This window comes from Poecilia formosa, unplaced genomic scaffold (assembly GCF_000485575.1).
Source record: "Poecilia formosa unplaced genomic scaffold, Poecilia_formosa-5.1.2 Scaffold3, whole genome shotgun sequence".
Classification (NCBI taxonomy): domain Eukaryota; kingdom Metazoa; phylum Chordata; class Actinopteri; order Cyprinodontiformes; family Poeciliidae; genus Poecilia; species Poecilia formosa.
Genome location: NW_006799942.1, coordinates 5287434 through 5310088, shown reverse-complemented (window position 1 = coordinate 5310088; position 22655 = coordinate 5287434). Strand labels below are relative to the sequence as shown.

The 22655-nt window shown below is 39.0% G+C and overlaps 2 protein-coding genes across 6 annotated transcripts; one reads left to right on the top strand and one right to left on the bottom strand.

Moving 5' to 3' along the window:
* The first annotated feature begins 64 nt into the window (after nucleotides 1-64).
* Nucleotides 65-12810, top strand: alg9 (ALG9 alpha-1,2-mannosyltransferase). 2 transcript variants are annotated; one of them, XM_007556586.2, is made up of 19 exons: nucleotides 65-521; nucleotides 605-761; nucleotides 1442-1645; nucleotides 1752-1910; nucleotides 1986-2432; nucleotides 5896-6022; nucleotides 6150-6284; nucleotides 6545-6615; nucleotides 6961-7049; nucleotides 8060-8195; nucleotides 8281-8368; nucleotides 8577-8682; nucleotides 9667-9789; nucleotides 10039-10193; nucleotides 10281-10410; nucleotides 10492-10639; nucleotides 11465-11594; nucleotides 11675-11805; nucleotides 11950-12807. In XM_007556586.2, the coding sequence occupies exons 1-19, from the start codon at nucleotides 344-346 to the stop codon at nucleotides 12071-12073; spliced, it is 2838 nt and encodes a 945-aa protein (XP_007556648.1). In that variant the 5' UTR covers nucleotides 65-343; the 3' UTR covers nucleotides 12074-12807. The 2 variants fall into 2 exon arrangements, with proteins under 2 accessions (XP_007556648.1, XP_007556639.1); XM_007556577.2 differs by lacking the exons at nucleotides 65-521; nucleotides 605-761; nucleotides 1442-1645; nucleotides 1752-1910; nucleotides 1986-2432 and adding an exon at nucleotides 4282-4477 and having other exon boundaries at nucleotides 5887-6022; nucleotides 11950-12810.
* Nucleotides 12811-12986: 176 nt separating this feature from the next.
* On the bottom strand, nucleotides 12987-21627 carry layna (layilin a). Of its 4 annotated transcripts, XM_016673856.1 has the most exons (9): nucleotides 20148-21627; nucleotides 20020-20040; nucleotides 19604-19901; nucleotides 17625-17782; nucleotides 17505-17549; nucleotides 17349-17411; nucleotides 17169-17265; nucleotides 15348-16075; nucleotides 12987-13072 (listed from the first exon to the last, which is right to left on the bottom strand). In XM_016673856.1, exons 1-8 carry the CDS (start codon nucleotides 20227-20229, stop codon nucleotides 15376-15378), a joined length of 1464 nt encoding a protein of 487 aa, XP_016529342.1. In that variant the 5' UTR covers nucleotides 20230-21627; the 3' UTR covers nucleotides 12987-13072; nucleotides 15348-15375. The 4 variants fall into 4 exon arrangements, with proteins under 4 accessions (XP_016529342.1, XP_007556598.1, XP_007556606.1 ...); XM_007556536.2 differs by lacking the exon at nucleotides 12987-13072 and having other exon boundaries at nucleotides 13411-16075; XM_007556544.2 differs by lacking the exon at nucleotides 12987-13072 and having other exon boundaries at nucleotides 13411-16075; nucleotides 20020-20037.
* Between the last annotated feature and the right edge of the window lie 1028 nt (nucleotides 21628-22655).

Genomic DNA, 22655 nt, shown 5'->3' with positions numbered 1-22655 from the left:
AATTTATGTGCGACACCAGCGTTGGTTGCCACAGGTGACTTCAGTTGTAAGTACCGCTGCAGCAGCGACGAGTACAGGAAGGTCATTTGTTTATCTCTAAAACAAAGTGAAAATAGCGAACCACCAAAATGTGTCCGTTTTAGATGCTTAAACGCTGGAGGTTTGATTAAAAATGCAGCTGGTGAGTTTAGATTAGACCGTTAAGAAGCAGGACGGAAAGTGGTCTCTGTCGCTTGTCGTCGTCTCATTATTTCTGTCTCAGAGCATCAAAAGCTAGAACAACGTCAGAGCAACTTGTTGGGGAAATTCATAATTTAAGCCTCTCTTCTCGAGTGTGTATGACATGTCACCTTCACGGTCCGTTCTGCTGGTGGGAGAGGGGAACTTCTCATTTTCCTCCTCCGTGTGTAAGTTGGACTCTGAATCGGGGAGCAACATAACGGCCACCTGCCTGCAGCATCAAGAGGAGGCACTGCGGCACGATGGAGCCGCCGCCAACATCCAGACCATCAAGGATTCAGGTACCAAGAGCTCCAGTATCTGTGGCTGCCGGAGCGGACTTTATTCTGGACTTTTGTGATTACTTCTCGTCCTTGTTATTCAGGAGGAAGTGTCCTGTTTGAGGTGGATTGCACAAAGCTTGGGGAGTGCGCCTTTCTGAAGGGCCGTGTGTTTGACAGAGTGGTGTTCAACTTCCCCCACTGTGGGAGGAAGAGTGGGGTGAAAAAGAACAGAGAGCTTCTCAAAAACTTCTTCCTCAGGTAAAACCGCATCTCACGGCATCTTGTCTTCACATGCAATTTTTCACGTCCACATACCAAACTTCTCTTGACTGAAGTCAGCACAGTTCTCGCTCTGAACTAAAAGTCTAAACTAACTGAAAAAGAAATTCATGGTGGATTTATTCACATATTTTTCTTATGATGAATGAATGGACAAACAAATGGATGTTAGACTGGATGGATGTTCATTTAATGGTGGGATGGACAGATGGTTGATGAAGTTGAATGAATGGACAAACAGACTTGACTGAATGAATAGATGGATAGACAAATGTATGGATGGAGGAGTAAATGGATAAACAAATGAACAGGAGGATGTGTGAATGGATGGATTGATTACAAACTGATGGAGTTATGAATGGATGGATGGATAAATAGATGACTGTATGGATGAACAAACACATGGATAACTACATAGACAGACAAATGGATCAGTTGATAAATGAATAGATGGATGTAAGCAGTAATGGACGATAAAAAAATAGTCTAAAACTGTATTTTGTTTTTCCAACCATATTCAGACCTAAACCTTTTGATACTGTACAGCTAATGTGTTAAACTCAAGGCCCCGAGGGTCTAATATGTTTCAACTTTTATGAAGTCCTCAGGAGTTCTGAAAGATGTCAAATTTAAATTCCTATTTTTTAAACTTCCACCAGTTGTGTTGAGGTTCTGGCCGGAGACGGGGAGGTTCACGTCTCCCTGTGCAACGGACAAGGCGGGACTCCGGCTGACCAGCCAAAACGCGAGTGGCACAACAGCTGGCAGGTGAGTGCCATGGCAGCCGAAGCTCACCTCATTCTCAGCGCTGTGCGACAGTTTGAAAGTGACAACCTCCCAAGCTACAAGTCCACTGGATACAGGTAAGAAGTCAAGGTGAGTGTTGAAGTGTTGGATTGTGTCCTCTGGGTATTTGCGGTGTGTGTTTGGGATCCAGCGTTGTTTGACAAGCGTGTTGCTGTTGTGCAGGAGCCAGGATAAAGGCTTTCACGTGGAGAAAGCTCTGCTGCATGTGTTTTCGCGCAGCGCCCCATTCACTCCTGTCCAGATAGTACAGATGGAGGAGGTTGTTGAAGGGGAGATTGTCCACTATAACATACCAGCTGAGCTCAGTGATTATGTATCCAGGTAATGGAACTAATAGACTTTTATGATATGTTGTGAATAGGTAAGCAGGTCTTACTATCTCTTTTTTCTCCTTAGGGGGTTCCTCTCCTCAGATTCCATCCATCCTGTCAAGTTGGTGCAAGACTTTCTTCTCGAAGGCTTAGGGAAACATTGGCCAGTGTCCATGAAAAGACAACCTTTCCCCCTCCTCATATCAGCCAAGCAACTGCAGACATGCTGCCACGATCTTGACAGTTTGCAGTACTACTGGATCCACTTGCTTCAGAAAGAACTCACCTCTCAGACTCAAGAAGACGATGCAGTTTGCTCAAACATAAAAGCCACTTCACCTCCTACCAAGGCGGACAGAGTGAGGAGTAAAGGAACTGAGAGTTTACAGCCTGTGTGCTGCCATGATTTTAATTTGGAAGTGGAAGAGGGTCTTTACCTGCTGCGTCCATCACTGCTTCCTCAGCTGGAAGAGCTCCTCATAAACACAGATACTAGTGGTAATGCAGAGCCTCAAGAGGAAATTGATCAAAGGTCTGAGGTTGAGGGCAGTAAGACAGAAGAAGCCTGTGACGGCTGTAACGGGTTGTCTAGCTTGTTGTTTGGTGTTAGTGGAGTGGTGTTCAGGAGCGTGCCCATCAGCCTTTGGGCTCTGCCTGCCTTTCACGAGATTCTCCTCACAGGTGTTTTCCCTTTGGAAAATGAGCCTGTTAAATTGATAGGACATGAGCTGGAAGCGCTCCTCTCTCCCTATGGGGTCTCCATAGTTACAGAAGAGAAAAGCCTACATCTGGTGGCTCAGCCGATGGGTTTGATCGGTAAGGTGTTTGCAAGGAACACAGCTGACGGCAACAACCACGTCACTGTCAGCGCATCTCTAAATTTAGACCTCCTCGCTGTTCTCTTGTTCTCACTGCCTGACTGGCGTCTGCTTTGGAGTCACGACCCACGCTTCCTAAAACAGTTTTCTCTCCGTCCACCACCAGGGACGTCTTTTCAGCCTTTTTCCCTGTACCCAGAGTCCTTCTCCTTTGACATCAGCTTCTGGACGGGGCCGGCGTGGGAGGAGAAAATGTTCCACGCTATTGTCCGAGAGGCTAGCTGCGGAACTGTGGAGCAGGTTAAACTCATCGACACATTCTCGCACCCTGACCTGAGTCAGACCAGTTATTGTTACAGACTCATCTACCACTCACACACACATGCCCTGTCACACACACAAGCCCTGACATTTCACAAAGAGCTGGAGGTTTTGCTCTCGTCTCGTATGCAGGTCACAGTCAGGTAGCACTTCAGACATTAGAATAGTTCAGACATTTTTGTTCTCCACATGTGCTTTTAGCTGAAAGAAAATTTATTAGATATTCTATAGTCAGATGTTTACAATGGTTGAAAATGTGGTTGTTGTGTTATGCATTTGAAATGTGACTGAAATCATTCAGTGTATGTTTGTCTCATAACCATGTAATAAACCTACTGTTGAAGCTGAAATGTTGATCAACTGAAAATTATTATAAAATAGAAAATGTAGATAATTTTAAGGCTTTATTTCTTATATGTTAAAAATAATACAGACAGACTCCCCCACCCCCTTCCTAAAATAAATAGTTTCATAATCAGAATCATTATCATTTTTGTCACTGATATTAAGGAAAAATACCAATTAATAATAACGAGTATAAGAATAAAAAAATCTGTCAATAACATGTTTATATAGGAATATAAAGAAGCAAATCCTATTAAATTTCCCTCCTGCACTTTGTCATCATCTGTTTATTTTCAGTCCAGTAAAGTTATGAATGGATGAATCAAGGACTGTGAGAAAAAGAGCATTTCACCTTTACAAAACACGGAAAATCAAAGCATTTCTTAAACACACGTATATGTCACAGAACTAATTATTTACAAATACAAACTTAAGTTTCTAATTGTTGCACTACTGCCACCTTCTGGAACTACTTAGTTTCTGCAGTCTACAGTGAATCAATTTGACAAATGACCACTTTTCACCATAGCCTATGCTTTTCACCCTGTCCAATGACGTAGTCCAACCTTTTCTTCTCTGCTTTTCACCTATCACTCACAAAAGTATGTGCTTTTTATTCACTATTAAGAAAAATAAACTTTGTTGCTCATATTTCCTTATTATGTAGATGCATTTTTGTTTGCTTTTAATATGTTCTTTCTCTTTATGTACAAACTGTACATAAAGCCCCATTTTTAGATTCTCTGTAGACATCAAACTTTTAAATAATTATTTTACTTTAATTTTCTAAGTTATGTAAAGAAAGCAAACGATGTATTCTTGCTTCATACAATAATTATTAATATTGATGCGCTACACGACGTCTATGAGAAGAAGAACCGAGGTTGGGCTCAATAACCGGAAAGGGACGAAAATGACCGAAGCGCGACTCGGCAGAGCAGCGTTGGTGAAACATGGCGGCCAAGGCGCTTCGGCAGCGAGCCAGACGAGGCAGCAGACAGGATGCAAACAACGTGAACGTCCCAGCCGAAGCCCGGCCGACGAAAGAAGAGAAAGCCACCGATGAAAGCAAAATAACAGAGACCCGGCAAGAGTGAGTACGAGCCCGAAGAAGAGAGGTTTGAGTCTACGGTGTTGTGAGCTCCATGGAGTGACTGACAGCTAGCTTTGCCAGCTAGCTACTTCATAGCAAGTTCTGACAATAACAAAGCGATAAAAAATATTTGCCTACGTCCACTGGATAATTAATAAGACTGTCTGCTCACGGTAATAAACCCCTAACAGACTGTTAATTGTAGCGCAGTTCCGCATTGTAGATCTGTAGCTGTTGCGGTTCAAAAAGGGGGTTTACCTTATCAGATTCATTCATTCTCCCCAGATGCTACGGCGCATTTTTATAAAGACAACAGCTTTTCGGTGTCAGTTCCAGCGCCACCGTCATGCCAGCGATTGTTGTTTTTGCTACCTCACTGAAGCCATCTAGATAAAATGTTGACAGGTTTATGGGATGACGTGTCTTAATAACAAAGCAGCATTGGATCAGCGCTGGGCTGGATCTGAGCCGTCTATCTAATCCGATCTAATGAAAGATGTGAAACAAAGAAGACTTACAACACCGATCATATCCTTCCAACTCAGAGCATGTTAAATGTTCCCACTGTAACACTGGGAAAGCTCAGGTATTGTTTAGTCTTTAGAAGACGCCTTTTACAAATGAAAATATTATCAGGACATGCAGCATTCCCGAATAAAATTACTCTTTGTAGGCACAGTAAGCCAGTTATATTAAAACATATATTTGCTAAGGTATGTGCTGACTGTGAATAGGCATGGTCAAGGACCATATTTTCACTTTGTGGTCTAGAAGAAAAATACTACTGCTTGTGAGGATTACCTCACAAGCAGTGAGGTAATTTGCTTTTTAAAACAAAATGAAACCATTATTGCTGTTGAAGAATTAAGTATAACTCTTTCATCATTGGTATTCTGAATTGATATACCTTAGGAAAAAAAAAGAAGAAAAAAAAAAAAAAAAAAAAATAGGATAAGCACTCAAACTAAAGGAGGGAGGAAAAAGTGTATTGTTGCCTGGATGCACCTGCATGATGTATATTTATTATTAAAAATATAGAGGTATGCTGCTGAGACACTGTAATATATTTACAGTCTTTCAGGCTCTTCATTAGTAATTGGCTCTGAGATGTACTTTGTTTTTATATATTATTTTTTAAGTTAAATCATTTTGACAATACAGTTTTTATTTTGTTCTGATGATTTTTTTTTAAATAAAGGTAAATCCATAGTTAATATTAATTAATAAAACACTGTAATGAGCATAGTGCCCACGTGGAGCGCAATTACATTTGAAAATTTATATATTTTTTAAATAAGTTGTTAATATTTAATAACCTTTTGAATATCTTCAGTGCATCTTTTGAGTCTTATGCATGTTGACTGTAAACAAGTTTTAAACGAGGATGTTTTCTCTTTTTTTTCCAACAGGCCGATAAGTCGTGGAGGGCAGGTGTGGGCTCCAGAGGGGTCGACTGCATTTAAATGTCTCCTCTCTGCACGCTTTTGTGCTGCTTTGCTCAGCAACATCTCAGACTGCGATGAGACGTTTAACTACTGGGAGCCTGTAAGTTCCACTTTCCGATAGAAAATGAAGTCGTTAATAATGCAAAAAATTAGCAAAGTTGCCTTGAAACCCGTCTTCCACATTTTGCATCGTTTCAGTTGGTTTTTGTCACGTTGTGTTTCCACAGATGCACTTTCTCTTGTATGGGACAGGAATGCAAACATGGGAATATTCCCCACTGTATGCCATCAGATCCTACGCTTACTTATGGCTGCATGCGCTCCCTGCTTGTTTGCATGCCCATGTTCTACAGACTAACAAGGTTGGTATCACAAGCTGTGATCTCAGTTTCTGATGTAGCTGTTTAAATTTTTTTTATGTTTTGCTGAGAGTCATCAAGAGTTTCTTCCATAATAAATGGCCTATGTTCACATGAACCTCAGCCTTACTATTAGAACAATGTCTTTAAGAACTCTGTCTTTTTAAAGGTAGGAATTATTTATGTAAAAATACACACTGTTGCAAATCATGATGCCAAAACATGCCCTTTGATTTAAAAACTTGTGTTATGTTGTGTTTCAGGTGTTGGTCTTCTACTTTGTGCGGTGTGTGTTAGCATTCTGCTGCTGTGTCTGTGAACTCTATTTTTACAAGTGAGTTTGTTCCCCTAAATACAAGATAGTAATACAGCACTTTGAAATTATATTAAGTTTTCCACTGCCTGGTTAAAAAACAACAAAAACAACTTACCATGTCGCCATGTTTGAACTGATCCTCTGCAAAGCGTCTTATTCTCTAAAGCGATGCTTTCTTTTAGCATGAGGTCCCCACTGAAGGTTTCTGCTGAGATTGATTTCTGGTAAACTGAAGGAACAGTCAGATCCCTTTCAGTATCGTGAGATTTGTTTTCGTTTTTGGCCAGGCAGTGCTTGAATGCGTTTTGTAAGTTGTATGGAGTTGAAGTAAAGTGTTTGATTTGTTTGTTTGCTGTGATGCAGGGCAGTTTGTAAGAAGTTTGGTTTGCATGTGGGGAGGCTGATGTTGGCATTTCTTGTCCTGAGCACGGGAATGTTCTGCTCCTCGGCAGGTTGGTCAGATTAATTCCTAGCTTATCAGTTTTTATTGTTTTATGTATAATTGTAGCAGCTTAATAAACTACCTATTATAGAAATTAAAAGCTAAAGGAATACATGTTCTGTCTGACTTAATAAATTAACTGGGCAGTGGGTATTTAGTTTTTTACTGAACATGTCGGAGTAGGTGTGACTGTCACAGTGTACAATTATGCAAGTTATGGTATTATTAATAATTACATAATTTCTCCTTATATCCGTCTGCTTACAATTTGAAACAGAAAAATTTCCAACCCAAAAAACAGCTTCTGTGTAGCCAGCATTCCTTAGATTTCAGGCTTTGTTTACTTTTTTAAGTATTTTTGGGAATACAGAAACATGTCCTGAATGTTTCCTGATATGTTTGGCTGAAATTCTGAAAATTTCAAGATGGTTCAAGGTGGTTTTCCAGAGCACTCACTCTGTCTTTGAGACTTGTAGTTGCACAAGTTCAAGACGACTTGCTCGCTCCATGCTCCCTCAATTTGCTTGTACATCCTTGATGATGTACATCCTTGTACATCATTTAGATGACATTAATTCAGTTTGAATTATTTTATCTACACAGCGTCAATATGGAACAAGAGGCACTTTAGAAGACCAATTTAAATGCAGATATTTATAGTCAGACTAATACAATCATGTAGACAGATTCAGAGTCAGTTACATGCATTCCAATTTTATCCTAGTTAGAGAACCATCCAGTCAAGTTGAATTTATTACACCAATTTGCAAAGTGTAAGGAAACTCAGCCGATGGCATCAAATCCCTGATGCAGCAGCAATCCCTCTTTCTGGATGAGGATGCGGTGACAGTGGATTGTATCGGTTCATTAACCGTAGCTAGCGTACTATGACTCTCTTTTTAACAAGAACAAGCCTCCAGTTAGTATTCTTAGAATGTGGTATGAATCTTTGACAGGTTTTCGCCAGCTTTTCATTCCTAACCATTCATCGTTTTTATTTTTTTTCCTCTTTTTCCTCAGCTTTTCTGCCTTCCTCTTTCTGCATGTACACGACTCTGATTGCCATGACGGGCTGGTTTCAGGACTCGATACCACTGGCTGTTATGGGCGTGGCCGCCGGTGGAATCGTTGGCTGGCCATTTTCTGCCTTGATTGGGTAAGATGGTAAATAGTAACGCTCCCTTTTTAAAAGTAAAATTCAGAATATCTGAATGGCGGTGTGTTAATTATCATCTGTGCAGGTTTCCGATCGCGTTCGACCTGCTGGTGATAAAGAGAGAGTGGAAGAGTTTCCTGATCTGGTGCGCTCTTGCTTTGCTTCTGCTGCTGGTGAGACTATTCACTGTAATATGTTGTGAAATAAGTAAACTTTTAGAAAAATCTCCATCTTGTTTTTGAGTCAAACTAGAGAGAGATTACATTTTGTTTTTCAGTTATACAGAAAATTACCCAGCATGCACTTTTTCATGTTTTCTGTGTTCATGAATGAAGAACTGTGTTATTTATTTTTTGTCTCCATCTTGCTCACATTTTCAAGGTCCCTCTGGTGGCAGTGGACTCCTTCTTTTATGGCAAACTGGTGATTGCTCCACTCAATATCCTGCTTTACAATGTCTTTACAGAACATGGGCCTGATCTTTATGGTAATTTGCACAAGTACATCACAGCCATGTCTCATTTTCTTCGTCACATTCCTTTAAAAATTATGTCAGAAAAATAAACAACTCAGGGGAACATTATAATTTAATATTTCAATAGAATGCTTTAAACAATCAGAGAATTTTGTTTGTGAGGAACATGGCCCATTGTTTAGTGCAAGGATTTAATGTTAGAATATTTTTAATGGCTGCTTTAGAAAAGTTTAGTGAAGAAAAAAAAAAACCTTCATACTTCAGCTTGCCAAGAAATAAATGAGGCATGAATCATTTTTATTATGTTTCAATTTGAAATAAAAATAGTGAATTTAAGTCAAATAATAATTATTTGTACATGTCTAATTTATTTGACACACAATTTAAAAATTAGAGGTGGACATTAATGACAAGATTTGTGTTTATAAAAATGTCAAATCTGATCTAATTATTTTTTTTCCCTGGTATTTTTCCACTTTGTTCTGGACTATAAAGTGGAATCATTACCTAATTTAAAATACTTAGGCTGCAGAATAAACTAAACTGTCTTTGTGCCCCCAACTACATAGCAACTTAACCTCAGAAATGTTCTTGATCGTCCTACTGCACAGGAACAAATCGTAAATTTTTACATGTTTATTATTTTTAACATCTAATGAATTCAGATAGCTAACTGTCAAATTTTGCATCTAATTATTCAGATTAAAATACATTATTATATAATACAACAAATAATAATAACAAAGATTCTACTGCTCTGTTTTTTAATTATAGAAAAAGATGAAATACTGAACAGAGCAAACATTAGTTCAAGTGTATTATCAGATTATGTATGTGACATATTACATGTTGTATCCACATTTAATGTAGTTGCATATCTTCATGATAGATGCCTTGAAATAGGTTTTCGATCTGATGGGTAGTTGTGAGTAACATTTAGAGTGACTCACAGTTACGTGATAATTTGACTCTGTTTGTGTCACTCTGTGTTCTCAGGTACGGAGCCGTGGCATTTTTACTTTCTGAATGGAGTCCTGAACTTCAACCTGGTGTTTGTTTTGGCGTTGTTTTCCCTGCCGCTCACCGCTCTCATGGAGACGCTGCTGCACAGGTTCAATGGTGAGGCCTGACTCGCTTCTTTTCTGTTTAATTTTTACTTTAACGGTGATCAAAGCACTCAGGTTTCCATTTGTGACTTTTTTGCGACAAGATCTCACTTAAGAAACATACCCATCCACTGGTGCTCTTCTGCACATTAGTTCCCCTTAGTTCAGGTATAGTTAAACATTACACATGGTTAAAGTGTTTATACTAATAATCAGATCAGATTGTGATTTAACATGTTGCTTTTTTGTTTTTGTTTTGCAGTTCAGAACCTGGGCCGCCCATACTGGCTCACTCTTTCTCCCATGTATCTGTGGATGTTGGTTTTCTTCACTAGACCTCACAAGGAAGAGCGCTTCCTCTTTCCCATCTACCCTCTCATCTGCCTCAGTGGGGCAGTAGCGCTCTCGTCTTTACAGGTATCATTTGCTTTTTTCCCCAAGTGTACGGCTTCATTTTTTGACACTGTTGAGGCAGATAAAGTATCTTAGTTTCTTTTCCCACAGAAATGCTACCACTTCCTGTTCCAGCGATACCGACTGGAGCACTACACCGTTTCCTCTAACTGGCTGGCTTTAACCACTGTCGTTGCCTTCACAGTGCTGTCACTGTCTCGCTCTGTCGCTCTCTTCAGAGGTTTGTGCGCAAACAAGAGTCTTGGTAGCAGGCCTGTCAGCTCAAAGTAAGGTCAGATTTAGTTTTATGTCGTGTTTACAGGGTACCATGCTCCTCTGGACCTGTATCCAGAATTTCACCGCATCGCCAAGGATCCCACGCTGCACTCCGTCCCCGACGGCCGACCAGTCAGTGTGTGTGTCGGGAAAGAGTGGTACCGCTTCCCAAGCAGCTTCCTTCTGCCTCACAAGTTAGTACTCATTAGTAACAGATTTTTTTGCATTTCTGGGTGTGATTGTGAGAAAGTCTTAAAACATCCTGTTTGATAACAGAAATGCATGATATAAGTAATAAACCATCAAGTGTGGTTGCTGGAGATTTACCAAAAGATTGATAATGTCACAGGAATGTCACAGTCTTTAAAAACACATAAATAAAATTCTAACAATAATACAGTATGGAAAAAATACAGCAATTTCTATATTTTATTCCTCGACTCAATGCCAACAAGTTCCACTCATCCATCTCTACATCCATTTAAACTTTTGTTCATTCATCCATCTATCCTGCCATTCATTCATCCATCTGCTACTTGTTTCTCCATCCATTCCATTTGTCAGTCATCCATCCTTCCTTCGGTTTGTCCATCCTCTAGTTGCCCATCCATTTCTCTTTGCTCTCTTTAAGCTCTGCAGAAGTGTCCCGCGTAATTCCATGGTGAACTTTTAGATTTATAGGTTTAAAACGTACTAAGAGTGTATTAAATCTGGAATTTTGATGAGACAGATGTGACGTTAGTTTCAAATAAAATACTGTTGTCTTGATTTATCCTTTTCCTTAAGCTCTGTGTGTGTGTGTGTGTGTGTGTGTGTGTGTAGGTATTTAATTGCCTAAGCTACTTCTTCTGCAGTTTTTGCTGCCAAATCATAATTATCTCCTCTCATTATTATCCAATTACCAGAACAGTTTTGGAAGGGGTTTTACATAAAAAATACTTTTATTTCTGTATCTGTTTTAATAATTAGAGTGGATGATTTCTTATCTTTTCTGCTAAGAGTCTCATCTTTTTCTGTAGCTGGCAGCTCCACTTCATCCAGTCTGCGTTTAAGGGCCAGCTTCCCCAGCCGTACGCCTCTGGGCCTCAGGCCACGCAGATCATTCCAGCCAATATGAACGACCAGAACCTGGAGGAGCCTTCCAGATATGTGAGCCCATTAGACATAATGATGTTTGGCATTGTGTAGGTAATAACTTCACTGACCTGTGAAATTTCCTTTTTGTGCAGGTAGATATAAAACAGTGCCACTATCTCGTGGACTTGGAGACGGATGAGGAAACTCCACTCGAGCCTCGCTACTCAACCAGTAAAGAAGAGTGGTCGGTCGTTGCTTATAAGCCTTTCCTTCAAGCTTCAAGGTACTTTGACAGATTACTACGGACTTTCTGACAATTTCCAGTTGTTCTACACTTGATATTTAAAATAAACATGCTTTTATTTCTATGTTCACAGAAGTTAAAAGACGGATGCATGTTTTAATAAGTTGTTGTTGTTTTTTTCAGATCCTCTCCTCTCTTCAGAGCTTTCTACATCCCATTCATATCAGACCATCACACCACCTACAGACGGTACATGATCTTGAAAGCACGGCGACAAAAGCAGCCTCGTAAGCGGGCCCACGGCTGACTTTTGGACCTGATCCTTCTCCCTACCCCATCCAAGATTATTGAAAAAAAAAAAAAAAAATTAGGAGTCTGTTGCATCCGAGCCACGCAGCCGGTGTTTGTGTGTCAGTGTGCATGTGGTGTGGTTTGTGTAAAAAAAAAAAAAAAAGTAAGAATTAGCGGACCCTTTAAAGACGTCACGTCTACTTTGGGCTGGAGCGATTGTCAGAAGATGTTCTGAATGGAGATGTGATTGCCAATCATCAGCGAAGCTTGTTTTTTTTTTTTTTTTACTTTTTCGTGTTTGTTTGTACATTCATGTCTTAAAGGCGTAAGCAGAAACAGGATTTTACACTAAATCAACCTTAAGAGGCCACGGCACAACAAATCCAACTGTTTTCTGTTTATGCTCTACTTGAAAATGTGGCCTGAAATGAAGAGAACATTTGATCTGAGTTATGTAACGTCTGCCTGTGTGGAAACGGTAAATGAGTGAGGGTGTGTTGTTGATAGGGTTCCTACAGTCTTCTCCTACCAGTGTTTGGGTTTTGCAGGTTCCATCTTTGAAGAGTGATCACTGCAAATATTTCTTCTATAAATCCATGGTAAAGTTTGGTTTTTGTATTTCAAAACTTTCTGCCAAAAATATTGACCAAACGAATCTGGAGAAGTATGAAATTTGGAAACGACAAATGTGTAGGAAAACTGTGTTAATTTAACTTGTGAATAATGTGAATAAATTCATGACTGACTGTGTGTGCAACTCTGCTTTCTCCTTTTTCTCACACTAAAAAACACTTGATGACCTGAGTGGTTCATTTCTGATCATTTTATTTAAAGATGTTTTCATCTAGCAATCATACAAACTCATCTCACTTGCAGGAGAGTTGTCAAAGGATTACACATTCTAAATAATAGTGAAAACGCATTCTTTCATTCTCTTCGTTTTCATGCTGTTATGTATGGCGAGGCTGGAGCCACTTCGTCTGAATTCAGAGCAGGATCCACGTTTGAACTGACTCTGTAGGCAAAGGATAATGATAAATCACACAACAGTTTTGTGAAGTCGTACAATTTAAGGCAGGATCCAAAAACACAATAAACAGTTTAGAGTTTATTCTGAAATGCGTCTGGTTTAAAAAAAAAAATCGTTTTTCAGGCACTGTGAACACAATTATTCATGACATCAATATCTGTGTGACAATGCAAGGTCTGCATGACAAGTTCATGCAAACAGACTGTTGCACATCTTTTTTTTAAAGTTTCTCTTTTAAAGATCCTGAACTTGATCAAATCTAGTTTTTTTTCTTCTTCAAATAGCGTCAGCTGCCTCTGAAAGTTGCATTTTTTTGTTTTTGCCACTTTTTGTATTATTAATTGGTGAGCTGTCTCTCTTGATGTGAATGGATCAGATAGACAGGCCCTGAGATATGATTAAGTCTTCATCAGGTTAGCATTCCATCATATCATTACCAAACTGAAAATAGACTTGAAAAGGGGTCCAAATAAGTTGTTTTACTTTTTCCATGCATTGGTTTCTTTTAGAAACTCTCTACCAGCAAGAACTGACATATATTCATATTAGTGAGATGAGATTATGCAGCACAGGAGCAGCTAATCTCAAAGTGAGAGGAGAGATGGATTACAGCCTCACGAGATCCACACTCAGACTTTTTAATCTCTAAACCCCAAATGACCAATGAACTAAAAGAGGTCAGCTGAGGTTGCAAGGAACATACAAAGCTTATACATATTAGGATTGCTGTTCTATGCATCCCATTCTGCAGCACTTGTAATCTCATCTCTAAGGCAGCACAGAATAAAAGATTTTAACAGAATTGATGCTAATAAAACTCAAACAACCCTCATGTTGTGTTATGCAGATGCGCTGACTGTACTGGTGAAGATCCACTCACATCTGGCTGCTGATTGCATTGGGCAACTACTTTCGCATTTCAGATGATAATTATTTGACGATTTAGGCTTTCATAAATTAAAGCCCAAATCGGTTCTGTGAAAAACTATTTCCCCTCTTATGTCTTCTCTTTTAGCCATTTCTGACTCTTACCTGTTTTTCTTAATAGAATGAAATTTAATTTCAGAAAAAAGATGACAAGATTAAATACAAAATGCAGTTTTTAAATAATGACCTAAATTCCTGGGGAGGAATTTTGCCCCTTTCGGTCCTAAAGTAGAAAAAATAACCACAAAATATCACACAGCAACACCATGTTTGGGTGTCACCAAATGTCATTTTGATAAAATAACTGTCAGTTTTATGCTAGACGTTAGTTGCACATTTTCTCTTTAATCCACTTCATATTTTCCCAGAAGTCTTGAGGATCAAATTATCATGTATGTTTGACAAACTTGCGACTGGCCTTGTGTCCTGTTTGATCAGCATTGCTGGGTTTTTTGTCTCAGGATTCTGCTTTAAATGCTGTTGTGGGTTCTTTTATGACCTGGAAGAACCATTGAGGCAATCTTGAAGTAGTCTTGGTTCACCACTGTACTATTTTCTTCATTTGTGGATAATGGTTTTCACTGGGATTCGCTGGAGTCCCAATGCTTTAGAAAAAGCTTAGTAGCCCTTTCCAGATCTAAACTGATAGACGATCTTTTAGCCTACTTCATGTTGTCAAACAGGTTCTACTTGAGTTTCCTCTAAAATTTACTTTAATAATCATGCGTTGGGAAATTTTAACTTCAGCCAATATCTGTGGCAAATCACAGTTGATTCATAAGTTTACAAGTGGAGGTTACTACCTTTTCATAAAACGCTGTGTTCATTTGAGTTGCTTTTTCTATTTATAAATTATCTCACCATGATAAAACGGCATTTTTTTTATTTTCTAGCTACGCAGGTTATCTTTGTCTAATTTAAAACAAAAATTGATTAAACCTGAAAGGGGACAAATAGTTTCCCCAGCACTATAAACTCTCTTCTGATGCAGGTTTAAGTTGAATTTTAAATCTTCATCAAATTACAAAACCACTACGCAAAAGTGAATCTCATCAGACACACACGACAGGACTTAAAGTATGCATCATCCTGAAAATTATGCATCAGATATGCCAAGATACATGGCAATACACGAAGCTTTAACTATTTAAATGTGTCTGACTGAAATGACCAAACTTCAATATCCATACAACTAACAAAGTAAGGGTTGGAGTAGAAACAAAATTACTATTTTCAACCTTAGATAAAAAACAAACAAACAAAAAAAAAACAATTAGGTCTTGCACATGCACAAATTTTATCCATTCTTTTATCCCTGTTCAGTCGCTCTTACAGTGGTGTGAGCAGACTCGAGTGAAAAATCAGTATCTCTCTCTTTTTATCCATTCCTGTTCATTGAAGTACCTCCCTCCACTGTCAAGATTCAGGCCATTTCTGTAGCAGTCCAGGTTTGTGTGGAAGGACTTCCGGTTTGCATATGTTCCCAGACTGGTTTGAAACGCCTCGTGCCTGCCGCTGGTAACGTACGTCTGGTAGAGGTCAACCTTTCCCGTTTGACCTCCAGCTTTAAGTCTGGCGTCATACAAGTCAGTGCCTGCTCTGATGCTGCTGTCAAATAGGCCGTGATCTCCATACACAGTGCCGCTGTAATGCTCGCTCTTCGTGGTGCGGCGGCCCAGGCTTCTGTCGTAATACTCCCTGTTTTTGGTGCGACCCAGACTACCGTCGTTCAGTACCCTCTTAGCCGAGCGACCCAAGCTGCTGTCGTAGAAGTCACGGGTGCCCCGACGCCCGAGGCTGAGGTCGTTGAGGTCAAAGTTCAGGAAGTCGCTCTCTGTGCTGGCAAGGGTTACGAAGCCGCTTTCTGTGTCCCTTCCACCAAGGTTGTCATAGTCGCCTGTCGGCGTGTCCGGAGAGGAGCACAAAAAGGAGGTGTTCTTTGTTTGTGGGCGAGCAGAAACCAGGTCATCATCCTTCTGGGAGCGGATGACGTTGTAGACGTCTGTAGTAGTTGGACTGGGTTCTGTTTGGCATACTTCTGATTTCTGTACGTTCCTCCTTCTGTGTCACACACAGAGATAAGGAAAACACCCAAAGTAATAAAGCCTATTCAAAACTGTACTTTTAAAACAATTAAAAGTACAGTTTTGTACTTTTAATTGTACAAATTAAAATTAAAATCATCAACCCAAGATATGCATCAACTTGGGTTGATGCATATTTACATGTTGGTTAAATATCTTTTTGAATCAGGGTTCTGCAGAATAGTTAGCAGTTGGCAATATCTTACTTGCAGTAGACACCAGTCAGATCACAGTTAACTTTTAAGAGTCTATGTAATGCAACACATCAAGCAAAGCTGCACAGTCTGAAATATCTGAGGTGAAAATAAGGCTTTGTCTCTGCCAATTATTTCAGAGCTGTTCAGGTTAACATTGTTGAATTGATCTTCACAGTTTTTGGATTTATATCAATTATGATTTTTCAATGTGGGTTGTACACGGTAACTTTTTCTGTCCCATCGTCCAGTTTGGCGTTGGTTGTAATTCAGCATGGACTTATAGAAAAAATAACAACCTAAGGAAATGCACCAATCTGATTTTAGCAGCTGATTGAGCAGTGTTATTTAATAGGGCATTTGCATAAATTCCTAAGATATTTTTTAGGATATTGGTGTGTTTTAGGATGGCAAAAATCAACTTTTGAAGCTCTATCTAACAATAGGCTCTCTTTATCCAACTGGAATTAATTTTGCTTGTTTTTGCTGTGTACGTTAGCTGACAACTAATGATAACTCCATCGAACTTATCTCCTCAAACGTATTGTAAAAACCTTTCTTCAGAAAATGACATTGAAAAACTACATTGTCTTGCTGTATTTAAGAAAGGTGAGATTATCTTTTTGGGTTTAAGCTTGAAAACTGCTGCAAAAAAGTGTAAGATTTGGAGCTGCACAAGAACAAAAAGGTTTTAAATTCAAAATCTGCGTTAAATTTAAAGTCTGCAAAACGTTGCCTTTTCAATGAAACAAAATAAAAATAGTCCCGTAAACAGGTTTATTATCTTGTACAATTACAAGCACTATATATACATAACTGATTTTTATTTTTATTTTCTGTTGTCTTTTTTTATGCAATTTAGTTTTAGCCTCTCACCGTCTGAGCAGCATTTTGAAGCAGCAAACTCCCATCACTGTCAGAAGCAGCAGGATTAGTGGGATTGTGGGGATGATGACGTAAACTAAATTCACGGCTACAAGACAGAAGCAAATGTTAGAAACTAATATTTTGTGATAGCAGTATAATTTTTGGCAGTAAATGCAGACTTTAAATGACCTGTTCTTCTTTCCTGGTTGTTGTCACTTGGATCCCATGGGAGTGCAGATGGAAGGGAGACATCTGCAACATAATGACGTCTCAGGCTTTGTACATACATGCGCTGCTTAAAGTAGCATAAATGTCCAATATCAGTGTGTTGTCATGTACTTTTACCTTTCTGACTGGAGTTGGGAGACAGAGTGGATGATATTGGCTTTTCTGTGAAGAATATGGAAATACAGAAATTTAGAAATATTCAAAGTGAAACAACAGACAATTTGTTTTCAGCTGTACCTCCTGAGTATTTGCAGATAAAATTGTTCTTGGTTTCGCAGTTGTCATCGTTCCACTGGAACATGTAGAGCCCACCGTGACCGGCTGGAGCCGACGGTTGGTGGTACATCACCACACACACCTCATAGCCGCACGACGGCTCATCAATGTGCCAGTTCCTGAACATACAGTCGGAGCATATTTAGCGTCTTTTAAAAGTATTGATATAGCTCGGACCTTTACGCCTTTGGTCACATTAAAACTAGAGATTTTCATGTAGTTTTGGGGACATTTTCTTGTGATAAATAAATACAAATGTAAGAGATAAATGGGTTCCAAGAACCTACAAATGTCAATTTTGATCAGTTGTCTTCATAACCCAAATGATTGGTAATCGTAATAGTTTTATGATCTACTATGAAAGATGGGCATCAGTTGTGCAGCAGAAACTCGTTTATGTTGAGATAGAAACTTTAGCTTGGAAAAACAAAAGTTTTGAATAAATCTGTTTTGACATTGATTTTCCTCCTCTGATTTCTCTGTTCCCATATTATGCAATCATCTTGTACACTGTTTTACCTCAGAATGATTCCCTATAAGTCTTCCAGAATAATTTTAATTTATTCTATATTAGATGAAGTTTGTATAATTCAGCCTAAACCATAAACCAGACCAACAATGTTTTGGCCATAAAATCCACATATTCCTTACTTTTGCAAGACACTGAGTTTGAAAATTCTGCTGATCATCTAGGTCAAGAATGAGTCAGTCAAGAATCATTAGAGTAAGTAAAACAAGTTTTATAACCTGTCTCTGGCATGTTTCTCTTTTTGTTGCCAAATTGAACTCACTATTGGCAGCATTACTGGTGGTGTTATCTTGATTAATGACTCCTGCTGTATTTCAATTAGATTTTGATGTGTACCTAATTCAATGGCCACAGAGTGGGTGTAACTCAGCTGTCTGTGTTTCACCTAATGGAGATGGAGGATATGCATATTTAAATTTATAGAAAGTTTGAAGGAGTTTGGGTAATTCAGATCTGAAGCTTCTGGGTTCCTACAAAACAAAACTCATCCCGAAATGCTAAAAGCTTTTAAAATGACAGAGCTGTCCAAGTTGATAGACCCGTTTAGAGTTTCACAGAGAGCTGTTCACACCCTTAAAGAAAGAACATAAGAGAGTTTGTTCCAACTATAAAGGATTTGCACTATTCAGGCTCCTGGAGGACCTTTGTGAATTTCATACAGATCTTTACCTTGGTGGAATAGCCAACAAGTCTGATTGTCCTTTCCACAAGCGTTTAGTGAATCAAAAAATGTCTCTTTTTCCATAGAGACATTTTGTGGAGGATGATGTGGGAATATGAGGTGCCTGGGGTATTGACTTGAAAAAAGATTAAGCCAAAAAGGCAAAGCTTTCGATTTACCAACTGTCTGCATCTTGACCTTTGTCATGGCATATAGATCATGCCTGAAGGAACAAGACATAATTGGCTGCAATGAGCTTCCTCAATCATGTGGCCAGGCTCAGGCTTACAAATCAGGGGAGAAAGATTGTCATCTGGGAACTCAAAGTAAAACAACTACACATTAGAGTCAATTTAGGTAGCTCGGATATCTTATCTTCTTCATTTGGAGGTTTTCTGGTCATGTTGGGAAGGGGAATCTGGGGAAGACCCAGAACCCACTAGAAATTTCATATATGGCCTATGTTCTGGAAACACATTGATTTCCAGGATAGAGAGATGGTTTCCCTTCTGGACCGTTTATTCCTGCAACAAGATCTCAGATAAAGAGAAGACAACAGATGGATATTCAGGATTCTTCAAAGTAAGGTTTGTGGCGGCTGCTCTGTTGGACCAGACAACACTTTGTTGGGCTGGAATAACGATTGCACTTAACAAAAGTGAAATGTGTTTGTGATAAAAATGATTCTGTAACTGTGTGGAACTTATAAAAAAAACCACAAATGACCCCTGGCGATCCCTCCACTCCTACCTGAACGAGGATTTGCTCCCGTCCAGCCAGTAGTACTGAGACGAGCAGTCCGAGCTGCTGTCCTCATGTCCCGGTCTACGCCGGAGACCTATCCAGAAGTCTCCATCCGTGGGACGAAGATCTCTGATGAGCTGCTCTACGACCTTCTGCTCGGACGCAGACTCGATGCTCAGCAGCTGGCCTCCGTCTCGTTTGCAAGCGCTCTCTGCCTCCTCAAAGTTCAACTTCCAGCGCAGCTCTGAGAAATAGGCCAGTTTGTAACAAGGTCTCCCTTTTCCTGTCTTGCACACTCTTTGGCCTGGACAGACACACAAAAAAAGAGACATCAAGTAAACACGTGGGATCTTTCCTTTACTGGTTTCTAACAATGAGGCAAACATATACTGAGATACATGTTGAATATGTTGTCTGTGTACCTCTCGCTTCAAATATGTCTGCTTCAGGAATCAAAGTCCAGTTTAGAGTCCAGAAGCCAAAACAAAACAGATCCTCAGATTAATTCAAATGTTCTTGACTTTGTGTTGTGTTTTTAAGAGTAGCTTACCTGTAATGACGCTCACTGCTGCAGATGGATGAACACAAAAGAGCAGGAGAAAAAAGGCAATTATCACCAGGTCCATCTTCATTTACTGTCTTCAGTTTTCTACCAGAACTTCAACTGAAGTTTCGTCCTTTTCATTTCTGTTCATCTGTCAGGCCGTTAAATCGGTTCAAACAAATCCAGGAAGTCCATCTAAATTCCGCAAATGTGTGGAAAAAAAAGTTCTGAAAAGGTTGAAATTAAAAGGCAAAAAGTGATTTATTTTACAAAACGGGGCAAGAGGGACAAGTCTCCTGTTGTAGCTAGTGAAAAGGCTGTGTGTGTGTTTCAGAAGGAGGAGCAGAGAGAGAGAGGAGGAGAAAAAGACTTCATCTTTGGGAGGGGGGCTGTAATCTGTTAAGAGCAGTCTTAATGATAAGAGAAGAGAATACATTGATCGCAGGACATCCAATCGCCCAAGTGGTTCTCATCGTAAATGCTGACAAGAGGCAGATTTCACTCATTCCTTTATTACTTAAGCTTTCGATATTATCATTACAAAAGTGTTACATGAAAACGATCCCTCTTAACTCGATCAGGGATCATTTAAAACGTTATTCCCAGTTCCTCTGGGCTGCAGCGCTCTTACTGGTTGCAAAGCAGCGTAGATCTTTGTTTGACATCTAAGATCTCTATTGAATAAAGAAAAGTAAGGATGAAAGCTGAGAAATGCACTTTACATACTTGGATATATGTGTCCAGGTTTGATTTAGATGCATTACCTCAGTTGGGAAGACATGACTTCACCTTTTCAAATGAAGCCCTCTCTTCTTTGAATCGATAAGCAGAGTGCAAATGCAACAAAAGCAAAATCTGTCTTGAACTGTAGAAGAAGCAATCTGTATTTTAATCAGAAATAATGCTCACCATTATCAGTAACTATTATTAATAGGTGCACTTAGATTACATTTTTTAAGCAGTCATTGTCATATTTAAATCAAAGATAAGAGAAACATTTCTGTACAGTCAGTTTTACAGGAGCTTCTGCTGTAAAACTGAACTCATCTTTCACTGCAGCAGCTTGATGTCAAGCTGAAAAATTACTAAAAATATGACTTCCAACTGGACTGCATTTAATCAGTTGGGAACTTTTCTTATGTCAAGAACATTTTTTTTTAGAAATAATGTAAAATAAATTGGAGTTAGGCATGTTTCTGATTTATGTATCCCTTTATTAAGTTAAGAAAAGAGTTTTGGTTACTAATCCAGATGTTTTATGTTTTGGGGGAACAAATGTGTTGTTACACATTGTTACATGTTTTGGATCAGATGTTATTTTACTTACCTTTTAAGTAAAGTAAAGTGTAGGCAAGTTGTAAGACAAACCTAAAAATCATCACTGTAATCCTTTTGAATCTTAAGGAATCATTTTGATTTTTATGACGGTTTTAGTCAATTTTACTTGTACGGGAACAGCTGGTGAATTCATCTATCTAACAGTTTTACAACTCTTGTTTTTTAAATGGTTAAATCAGTACTTAGAAAAAGTATAACTTATCAAGCTAAAGTCAAACAGGCTTTTACTTCAGTAAATTTTTAAGGACTTGACACTAAACTTTATCACCAGTTGTAGGAAGATCTTTATGTTTCTCTGATTCCATGTCTGATTACATTTTCAGTTTCTTCTACAAATTTTAGATAAAATTGTATATTTTAAAGCGAGGTTAACTGATTATTGAAGACAAATTGGGCTTTACCAGATTTTGGTAGTTAATGTGTGTGTCAGCAGCATGTTAGCTGAAAAATATGCCTGTTCTTCACAAAATGACAAGCTGGTGCAGATTAAAAGACTTTGGCCATTAATTCTCAAGCTGTGCCACAAACTTTCATCTACTGTGTCAGTCTAAATATGCCTTGATCTAACCATTCAATTTTGTCAGGTTGTTTTCTTAGGGTCGCTGTTTCACTGGAAGATAATCTCCAAATTCAGCTAAAGTCATTTGCAGTCTCTTTTGTTGTTCCGTGTTTCTTCCATCCATCTGCCTATTAACTCTGATTGGCTTAAATGTCCATGCTGAAGAAAAGCATCCCAGCAGAATGATGCTGCAACCACCATGTTTCACTGTCATTTGCCATTTTTCACTGTCCTGGTGGCGATGTGTTGATTTTCTTTCTTTTTTTCCAGAGAGATGTTTAGAGTCTGATATATTCTGATTTCTGATCTAACTCTGTTTAAAGTATTTCAGAACTTTCTCGCTGACCTGTCTGCTGTGTTCATTGGTCTTCATGATGATGATTGTTCCTTAATGTTCTCCAACAATCCCTTTAGACCGTCACAGAACAGATTGAATTACACACAGGTGGAATATATTTACTAATTTGGTGACTTCTGAAAACTATTAGTTGCACAAAATCATACTTAAAGGTAATGAGGGAAGAGTGCAAAAGTTTTTTTCATAATCATACACTACTTTGAGTTGGTTCTCAAGAAAACATATTAAGGTTTGGGGGTTTGAACGTGACACAAAATGT